Genomic DNA, 10,810 nt, shown 5'->3' on the forward strand with positions numbered 1-10,810 from the left:
ATTATATTCAAATTGCAAACACGAGGAGAGCATGAAACACCCACAACTGGCAGATGAACGTGCTCTCCGAAACGGTAGAAAATAAAATTAGATAGAATGGAGGATTTTAACTGTGACAAGATGATTGACAGGGCAGTTTACGGTGACAGGATGCACGCAGCACGCGACAGAGCTGTCCTCACAAAAAGAGTACATACTTTTAGGGCGTAGAATAAGTAAGCGAATTGGGACGCAGCAACAGTAAGGTGAGTTAACCAGTTAGCCAGGGACCTACACAATATAAAACTCAAAACTAAGCATTTTGTACACCATCTTTCAAGAGCAAGCGGTTTGCGAATCCTGCATTGAACTTCGAGATTGGAGAAGAAGATTTTTCAGTAAAATAAAGGGGACACAGCAAAAGTTTAGGATTATACTGCTGTGGTATCGTAGTAAAGATGAATTTCAACGGCTGATTCTTTACATGCTCGTCCTTGGGCAGTGAAAAGAAATGGCTTTACAGTCACACTGTACAACACAGCGTCTTCTCGACATGATGCAATTCAGTATCCACAGGAATCAGCTGCCGGTTTGAGGTTCAAGTTTTCCCTGGTGTCTGGGCGCACAATAAGTGAGCGGGCAATATGCTAATGTTTCTTCTTGACGTCACAACGAAACAGCTTATGACTCGTTTGAAAAACGATTCATTTCATTGACTCAGAGTCGACTCTTACTTTTGAAAGACAATAACTTTATATACGGTGCACTTTCAGATTTATAACTTTGCAGTATGTTTTCATTCACTTAAAAGCTATGTTACACACTACATGAAAGGTCATTTTCAAATCCATAATAGGGGCACTTTAAATCACACACATATATGAGATCCACTTACAATGTTAGTCATGCCTTTTTACAGCAAAAATGCTTAATATAACATAATTATATTATATTACTAATTATTTTTCCTGTAAAAAGTCTTGACTATAGACCTTTTTCACAAAAAACGGAAATACGTAATCGTTGTGGAAGCGGAGTTCCCGTCAACTGTCAACACATCAGAAAAACCTACCCTGGGAAGAGAAAATTGATCAGAGAGTCTTCAAAACTTCGAAAAAATGTGAACTTGTCATGGTCCAGTTGTTGATGACTTTGTAAAATGCTGTGGTGATGCTTGTCTGCAGCTGATTTATCTAAGACCAAAGATATGACTATTGATTTCAGAACTGAAGCTCATTCTTCCCAATATACGTTCATTAAAGGTAAGAAGGTGGAGTGTGTGGAAAGTTATTCATATTTAGGGACTATTATTTACAATAAACTGCATTTTGATGTGAATACCAGAAAGAAGTCTGTCAGTTTTATTCAACAGTTATCCTCTTAGGTAGTGAATTTTTTTTTGCATTGCTCTTGCTATAGAACGATCAAAGATGAAGAACAATTTATACAAATATTAATTTATCCCTTGTACACTCAGATTGTTAAATACTCAGAATGGTATATATTAATATTTTAAATTTATATGTAGCCCACTGTTGTGTGTTCTTATTTATCTTGTTTATATTGTGATGTTTTTTACGCTGGATACAAATATCTTAAAAAAGTTGAACATGAACTAATGTTACTTCAAAATACACAAATCATAAAACATAAAAAATAAACATAAACAATGACGGCTTAGTGAATGGTGACATGATAAGTACAGAAGATCACAGGATCAATAACATCCCGCCAGATTGCCTGAATCCATTTCCGTCGAACTTCATCGACAGGGAACTGACGAGGGAAGGAATGATAACGACAGATATGGCTGCTTTTGGGAATAACAAAAAAGATCGGTACGCAACAACTCTCACTAGTTGCCTGCGGCGCTATCTGTTATAAATGGAGCGGAAGAAGATTACCACGACAATTGCGTATTTCCGGTCACAAATACGGAAGTTGTGAGAAAGGTCTATTCTACATGGACCTCTGGTAATAAAATAAAACATAATTGTATATAAATAAAATGTGCTATAGAAAAATGTAACATTTAAAGAGTCATACCTGCATTGTCACCAGCCTGTCATCCACCATCACCTCCTTGGTAAGAAAATCTGCACCGATAGTGGCTTTATATTGATTGCTGAACTTCTTATTGACATATTGGTTCATCAAAGAGGTCTTCCCAACACTGTTAGACAGAAATAGAAAAGCAATTATTGTATAATCTAAAAGTTTGTCTCAAAACCATTGTCAGCCATGACTGTTTCAGAAGAACATCACTTACCCAGAATCCCCAAGAATGATCACCTTCAGGAGCACCTTTTTACGAGAAGCCATCCTTGTGGACTAAACTGTGCCTAAATAGTAAAATAAAAAGATAAACTGTACAACTCAATTAAATATGTATTTACGTCTTTCAGTATGCAACGTCTATGCAAATGACATGCAAAGGCTGTGATTGCCAAACACACACATGTTGAAAAGGGAAGGTTGCAAGAAGTCAGTCATGTGCGCCCAAGCGTCAAATCTGCCACAATGCGTGTAATATAAGCCGTGGAAAGTTTATCATTTATTGACAATAAATATGCTTGGTGCCAAATTAATTTTGATGCTTGGCCAAACGTCAATATTAACGTTAGCTTTCGATCCATCCTAACCAGCAGCAATGTCCTGTCAAATATTACAATTTCAGTGTTGAAGTTTACAAGACATTTCTGATTTAACGTTAGATGAACCAAACGAAATCATCCAAAACCCCTCTAACGTTAATGTTTTTCAATAATCAATTTAGCATATCAGTTTTGTGCTAAAGCTATGAAGAGCTAATAAAAGCTAGTAAACATCCCGTACATTTAACATATTTTATCTATATAAATAAGCATGTTTTCCCCCAAATTAAAACGTTTGAATGCCAGATTACATTATTTAAGAGATTTTCAGTCAAATACAGTTTCAATATTTTTCACTTCTGCTGTGTTAGCGTAGACGGCTAGCATGCTAGCGTGACAAAAACTCACTTTCTGAGGAGAAATCCCACCTTCGGTGCAACAATCTTCAGCTGTCATACAACAAAACAAGCAAACACGACACCTCCACCGTCTCTGATGACTCTAGACACACTCTTTGGGCCGTGTTGGGTGTTTTTGGATGGTTGTCACCGGACAGTTCAGCACATCCGTGTGTAATAATGAGCAGCAAACGCTCCCTCCCTTTCAGCTCAATACCCAACACTCATGTTTGTGTCTGCATGTCTGTGAGCATAACCACTGAGAATAAAATGCAGACGTTTATTATGCTATCTATCTATCTATCTATCTATCTATCTATCTATCTATCTATCTATCTATCTATCTATCTATCTATCTATCTATCTATCTATCTATCTATCTATCTATCTATCTATCTATCTATCTATCTTTTGTGCTGCTTAATATTTTTGTGCATAGATAGATCTAATTATATTTTAAAATGTAGTCAAATACAAAAAAGGTCATTTTAATTTGTAATATTTCAAAATATTACTGATTGTACTGTATTTTTGATCAAATATGCAGCCTTGAGCATAAGAGATTTCTTTCAAAAACATTAAACAATCGTATCCCAAACTTTTAAACTGTAGTTTATGCACTGAAAACTAGTCGTCATATTTTGTCTTTATATAACAGTGCATAATAAAATGCATATGTTGATTCCATCATTTATATGACTATGATCTATCATTTTAGAAGTTCCATCTAATATATAACAACAGCAAAGCCCAAAATCCACTTCTAAAAAGTCCCAAAAGTAAGTATTGATCTCATGAGTAAAGTTCCTTAAAGTGTAAGTGACCTTATTCCTCAAGAGTAACAGCAAACCAAAAGGACAAAGAATGATGAGAAATCATTCAAAAGTGTTTAAAGGTTGGGTACTTCTGAAAGACAAACAAATGATTACAGACTTTGAGAAACTTCTGCAATAAGATCAAAGTTTACAAGACATTTATTCACACAGACTGATTTTATATACATTTGATTATACATTGCAATACAATAAACTCACAGAAACAAGCAACAGGAAGATTTCAACCAGCAGAGTTCACTATTTTACATTAGATACAACTCAGTCTCCAGCTTTAGAAATCATCATCATCACAAATGTCCAGATAAACGTCAAAAGCCTCGCGGTTGCAGTTTCCATCAGGGGTGAAGACGTACTTGTGGAATGTCCCATCAACACATATGGCTTTAAAAGAGAGATACATGTGATAAGAAAAACTGACAGATCAATAGTGTTTCAATCAAAGAGTCTTGAAAAAAAAACAACAACATACCAATAACAGAGTTGACATTTTTGGAGGTGTTCTTCCCAAAGGCACAGATGCAAGCGCACTCAGCCGGCACCGTGAAATTAGCCAGAGACCACTGACTGTCCACATACTGTCCGATGACCGGACCCACCTTTCCTACACGCGCCAAACTACAGAAGACAAGAAGCCAGTGACTCTCTAACTACAACTACTAGGATATTTAAAAAAAAAAAACACAGCAAAAGTCAAATAGTCTGTAACGAAATTAATAGAGTGTTTATTAGTAACATATTCGACTAGGAGTTTTTGTGAAAACCTTACGCAGAGCGACGGTTCAGTTTGGTGTCTTTCAGAGCAAATATGTGCACAGTTCCCTTGTCGCTTGACGCACACAGAAAAGATGAGTCGTGGCTGAAATTAATACTGGAAAACAACAGAATTCAATAAATAATTATTTTAATATAAACTAAATTAATAAAATAGAATTTTTAAATTAGCTAAGAAAAATATAAATTAATTATATTAATTTCTGTAAATAGATAGTTTGATCCAGTGAGGGAAAAGCAGCATATCCACATTTTTCTGCTCTAAACAATGCGCGCTGCCATGACAACGACTGGTTCGAGTCTGGTCTATGCTTTTTTGCCATGTGTTTTAGATTGTGGGGATGACCCATCACTAAACATAATCGAAAAAAAAAAAAAAAAACATTCATCAAATGTGATCTGATCACGTTATTTTTTTATTAAATCACAGATAAAACAAATTTTTTCATTTCTTCATAACTTCCAAAGGATAGCTGATGCACGATAATCTAGCAGTACATGAACATCCGACACTTTCTATCACCCCGACTGCTGCAGAATAACAGTACTATAAGGTTAAGCTGGTTAACCCTTTGACTCCTGCAACCTCTGCTTTCAAAGATGCATGCATAGTCTATATATTTCTCAGCCCTGTGAGTATAGGCATACGCCAAGCTTCATTCATGAGACCAAAGTCCAGTTTGCAGACTTTTTATTAAATTATATATTAAAACTAGGCAATTGGTTGATGAAACATTGATTGAAATTAAGATACAATTAATAAAAAACAAAATTCACTTTAAAGAAAGGTTTCTTTGTGGTTTCTCTTTAAGATCTCTGTGAAAGTTTTAAAGTCGCTTTAATAACGGTCATGTCCGTGAATATAAAACGCACGTGTAAGACTGATATTTTTCTATTGTCTGGACCACTAATCTATATAATATTTCATTCTATATAGATGATTGGTCTGGACTAGAGTGCTAGCATTCTATGTAAATACTTCAACAGGAAATAGAAAACCGTTTAGTCAGTTGAATCTGCTATGAATCATGGGAAATAGAACAGGCGCAGAAAAAGGTGGATATGTGAACTCCTTCAATACGCTTTAGAAAGTATCCAAAGCAAGCAAAGCTAGTCAAAGAAGAAGCTCAAATACTTTACCAATAGAGTGTAGCGGGGTCAGTTCCTCTTCGTAGTTCCACAAGCTTGTCTCGTGTTGTAGTGTCAAACAGCCGGATCAACGTCCCCTTTCTGGAGGCCGACGCAACCACGCTTCCCAGCTGGTTCAGTGCCAGGCAGGCGATTTCACTTTGGTGGGCGTTGATAGTGAAAGGGGCAGAAGATGTGCCAGGTTTTGTGTTGGAAAGTTCCTGTCAAAGAGTCATAAAATAAAGTTAAATAATGGTAATAACACTACTAATGTGTTGACAAAGCTTTAAAGGGATAGTTGACCCAAAAATGAAACCCTCATTCCATTCCAATGTATATGATCTTTGCTTGTGGTGTTTATCTGAAGAAAGAGCTTTTTCATTTTCATCACTATCCCTTTAGTACGCAACATTTGAATTTCAACTGTAATAATGTATAATATTTATAATACCACTGTAATATGACATTATATAAATCTTACCACTAATTGTAGACTGCCACATTTGTGTCCAGGGAAAACCAGCAACTGCTTTTCCAAACTGGGACAAAGGTCACACAAACCTACAAACCCAAAAATACAGTGATTAAAAATAATACATACATCAAAAACAAGTAAAGCCTCTCACAAGCAATGCTCTCGAAAATTACCTTTTGGGTTATCTCGAGTGTCAAACTCAAAAAGCTTGACAGGGTTCTCGGGGAAACTATAAACATAGATCCTGTTTTTCAGGACAATGATGATTCTTCACATACAGGGACAGGAAATAGGATGTTATTAACACAAACAACATTTTGAAATGAACAAATTAAGCACTATTGTCTTCATGGCCGTGTATCTTACTTGTCATGTCTCATGCGCACAGCGAGGACCGGTTTGGTGAACGTGAACTCGAGAACTAATTTGTCCTTAGGGTCTCGCACTTCCTGAGCATCATCCCATATTAATACTGATAAAGAAGATATGATGAAACATTGGATAATGTTGTTTATTCCAGCTTCATTAACCATCTAAGAGGGAAGTCCAAGTATTAAAGTGCTCAGTGTACCTGATATTTCAGAGAATTTGGGGTTGATGCCGCCTCCCACTACAGCCAAGAGGTTTGATCGATGAAGCATTGAACACAAGGCAATGCTGCCCACCTGCTCGTGATCTATATACAATCAAATCACAGACAATTAAAAGGATAGTTCACCCAAAATTAAAAATGCTGTCATTAATTACTCACCCTCATGTTCAAAACCTGTAAGACTTTCATTCATCTTCAGAACACAAATGATGATCTAATCTTTTTGATGAAATCTGAGCAATTTCTGTCTGTTGGTTGAAAGCTACACAACTGACACTTTGACGCTTCAGTTTATAAACGAGATCGTAAAACTAATCCATATGAATTGAGAGGTTTAGTTCAAAGTTTTCTGAAGAGACTCGATCACTTTATATGATGAGGATTGAATTTAAGCTTTCTCTTTATGAACTTTTTGAAGCTTCAAAGCGCAGCTGTCAATGGAAGGACAGAAAGCTCTCAGATTTAATCAAAAATATCTTCATTTGTGTTCTGAAGATGAACAATAGTCTTACGGGTTTGGAATGACATGAGGGTGAGTGATTAATGACCGAATTTTTATTTTTGGGTGAATTTACTTTAATAGATAACTTTACACATAGGTCATGTTTAAAAAAAAAAACAAAAAAAAACATATTTTACCTAAATGGCCCTTTTCCATTAAAGGTTCCACATTATAAATGCGGACACCTGTTTCCATGGCACAGCAGAAACAACCTAAATAACATGGACATCAGAACATGAATACAGTACAGATCATTAGTATATCATTAATAGTTTTTTTTTTTTTTTGGCTGATATGTTCCTATTTTTTTTTTAATTATTGGCTTTATTTCCCCTTTTAGTCGGTTTCAAAATCTACCTAAAAATCTACTTTTCAAAACTGTGAACTAGGAGTAAACATTGTGTAATCGTGTTCATTTGAATATAAAAATGTAGGTTACATTTGCTATCATGAAATAGGTTGGTATTATATTGACAACTGTGCTCACTAAGATATGAACATTAAAAATGGTAGATAGATAGATAGTCTAGCAGCATTAGTTATTATATAGCAGAATAATTCTGAAAGAAAATGTGTTTTAGACTCACTCTGGTCTTGGTTGAACTGAAGGCTGTTGACTCCTCTCTGCTGGGCCATGGTGTGACAGAAGAGTTCCCCGCTGGTTTTCGGATATCTTCAGCAGTTATATGGTCTAGATCTGATCATCCTGGATGAGCAGGAGACAGCGGTTTAACATGTTAAAGCTGCAATCACAACATACTACGAGTTCCGAAAGTCAACATATGTAAACAACTTCATTTTATGATATAATCAGGTTGTCATGACATCTCACTCACCATTAAATATTTAAAAGACACAACGATGGGGTAGACAAATAAATCAAAGAGAGTTTATAAAGTTTGATGTTAATTTGATATCGCACATTAGGCAATAACTACACAGCTGCCAGATGCTGTTGTTGTTTTGTCGCTGCTGTCTTCTTCTATGATACGGGACTGTTAACGGAGCATTTCTGCCCCCTTTTGGATTGGAGGATAACACAAGTGACGTACGGAGAAAACATTTTCCACAGAAACGAAAAAGAACCTATATATGAAGAGTTCAGATGCAAAAGCCTCTAAATGCCATTTGAAATTTTCTTCTTTAATGATGATTTTTATCAAACTTGTAAATTTAAGTTCAGTAATTTCACTTAAATAACAATTAATAGGTAATTATCATTGCCATTTAAGTGAAATCACTGAATATACAAGCTTGATAAAAATGATCATTCTAGAAGAAAATTTCAAATGGCACTTAGAGGCTTTTGCATCTGAACTCTTCATATACTTCATTAAAATAAAGAACCTAAATGTATATATATATATATATATATATATATATATATATATATATACATTTAGGTTCTTTATATATATATATATATATATATATATATATATATATATATATAGTGTACACAAAAAAGTGTACAGATTGTATTTACAGTTAAACACGACAAAATGACACAATATACACACACACACACACACACACACACACACACACACACACACACACACACACACACACACACACACACACACACACACACACACACACACACACACACACACACACACACACACAAAGAAAATCCAATTACCCTATAGGCTAATAATAATAATAATAATAAATGATGATAATTTAATAAATCGCATGGCATCATAATGTTGAATATCCCAAACTTATTTATTTACGAATGTGAACTGTCTAAAAAGCACTGAAACTTTTTCATGTAATTCATTTTTCTGTCCAACAGGTGTCAGCAAGTGACTAAGGGAAGACGGTCTACAATAACAATAACACTCATTCGTTTGCAGTTTATCTTGATTGCTAACACACAATGAAACAATACATTTTCTCACAACTTTAAACATAATCTCTACATAAAACTACACAAGAGCTTTTTACAAACCTCAAACTTCCGCTTCAAATTCAATTATTTTAGTCAAAAACATAGCCTATTCTCTTTTGTCAGAATCAAACATTGGCCAGATACGGCACACAAAACCTAAAAATACACAAACTATGCCCATGCCTAGAGAACACTAGTGAGATCAGTTCAAAATACTGTTACAAAAAACCTCCCGTTGGCAACCAGGAATCATTTGCTCAATGTCTATTACAGTAGGCCTAGACTATACAACATGAAGGGGTGCAGATACAGTGAAATTCAGCATTAAGAAATGTTTATTTTCCTTGCACTTCTGTTAAAAGATCTTGCAGTGGATGAAAAGAAAACTTTAAATATCAAAGAATTTAACATGAACTTATACGCAATACAATACAGTATAGGCTACTGAATTACAATTTAAAAATAACAAGATGGATATTTTTCATAAAGCAGTTTCTTAGTCTTGTGACAAGATTTTTTCTCCCTCCAGGCAGTTGTCTCTCACTGTTGCAAATATACCAAATGTATACAAATCAGTTTGACTACAAATCAGTTTGACTATTACGAGTTAGGGTATACAACACAATTTTTATAGTGTCTTTACACATAAATGTGTGCTATTTGAGTTCACAGTGTGACACTTGAGTTCTATTGTGTTTTCTGAATAAGAACAGTTAAACCTGTGCAAAATTCTGACATTTTTGAGTAAAAATTAATGGAAACCAGGAGAAATGTTTCTCAAAACGTGTCGTTGTTTCGAAAACTGATTGAATGGTTTGGGAAATTGAGCCATGCACTTGAATCAGTCATAGTGTGTTTTGCAATCAAGAAAAACTGTAATTAGTGAAATGATACAAGGGTAATGAGGCCTTTACGATGTGTGTCTTTGCATGAGGGTCCATCTTCTCAGCTGTGTCTTAAAATGACCATTTAAAAAGAAATATGCTATGGACAACACAACAGGTCCGACGTCCGAGGAGAAAAAAAAAGACAGGCTGTCTCCTGAGTGATTCTGTTTCTCAGTTACACAATTAAAATGTCTGCATATAGCTCATAAAACAGGTCTCTGAGCTATTTGCCATCCAGACGCACATTTTAAAGAATGCAGATTTCGAAAGCATGTCTCTTTACTCTGTGCTGTGAATGGTAACATTTTGTTTTACATATACTTTCATATATTTTGTACACAAACATATTGGCTGAATTGCTTCACATTGTCAGACTGATAAATGCTTGCTCAGAAAGGAAGATGTACTGAATTATAAAACCGAATGAGGTATTCTAAGCATGTGAATGAGAGTGCTAAGATATGACAGGCTCTACATGATGCATTTCAAGTTAAACAGTGGTTGACCTCAAGACAAGGGCACTAGATAGATAGATCCCTTTGGACAGGAATTGATGTTTAGCATATGCATTCTAATAGGGCATGGACGACTATTTAAATAATGCATGGACACACGAAAACACATTGCAAGTCGTAACCCCAAAGACTGCATCATATTTGATTTGAAAAACCTGTTATACACAATACACTGCATGCCTTCTGTCGTCTGATGGTTTATATAGTTTATAGGCCTATAGTTCTTCAGGTCGTTT

The 10,810-nt window shown here is 35.2% G+C and overlaps 2 protein-coding genes across 4 annotated transcripts in view; both read right to left on the minus strand.

The window, feature by feature from the left end:
• The window catches only part of LOC120488221 (ras-related protein rab7), a 9,360-nt gene extending 6,177 nt beyond the window's left edge, over positions 1-3,183 (minus strand). The window contains exons 1-3 of one of the 3 annotated variants that reach the window (XM_039684825.2): positions 3,002-3,183; positions 2,249-2,321; positions 2,026-2,152 (exon numbers count right to left, since the gene is read on the minus strand). In XM_039684825.2, the coding sequence (XP_039540759.1) occupies positions 2,026-2,152; positions 2,249-2,301 (180 nt within the window). In that variant the 5' untranslated portion in view covers positions 2,302-2,321; positions 3,002-3,183. Of the gene's footprint in view, positions 1-2,025; positions 2,153-2,248; positions 2,347-2,981 lie in introns of all 3 variants that reach the window. The other 2 variants (XM_039684824.2, XM_039684823.2) reach the window with 2 other exon arrangements.
• A 739-nt stretch (positions 3,184-3,922) lies between these two features.
• Positions 3,923-8,251, minus strand: wdr45 (WD repeat domain 45). Its single transcript, XM_039685217.2, has 11 exons — positions 8,112-8,251; positions 7,863-7,981; positions 7,413-7,487; positions 6,753-6,857; positions 6,548-6,653; positions 6,355-6,449; positions 6,188-6,267; positions 5,719-5,927; positions 4,574-4,675; positions 4,277-4,422; positions 3,923-4,188 (listed from the first exon to the last, which is right to left on the minus strand). Exons 2-11 carry the CDS (start codon positions 7,909-7,911, stop codon positions 4,079-4,081), a joined length of 1,077 nt encoding a protein of 358 aa, XP_039541151.1. The 5' UTR covers positions 7,912-7,981; positions 8,112-8,251; the 3' UTR covers positions 3,923-4,078.
• Positions 8,252-10,810: the final 2,559 nt, after the last annotated feature.

This window comes from Pimephales promelas, chromosome 23 (genome assembly GCF_988280905.1).
Source record: "Pimephales promelas chromosome 23, fPimPro1.hap1.1, whole genome shotgun sequence".
Lineage (NCBI taxonomy): Eukaryota > Metazoa > Chordata > Actinopteri > Cypriniformes > Leuciscidae > Pimephales > Pimephales promelas.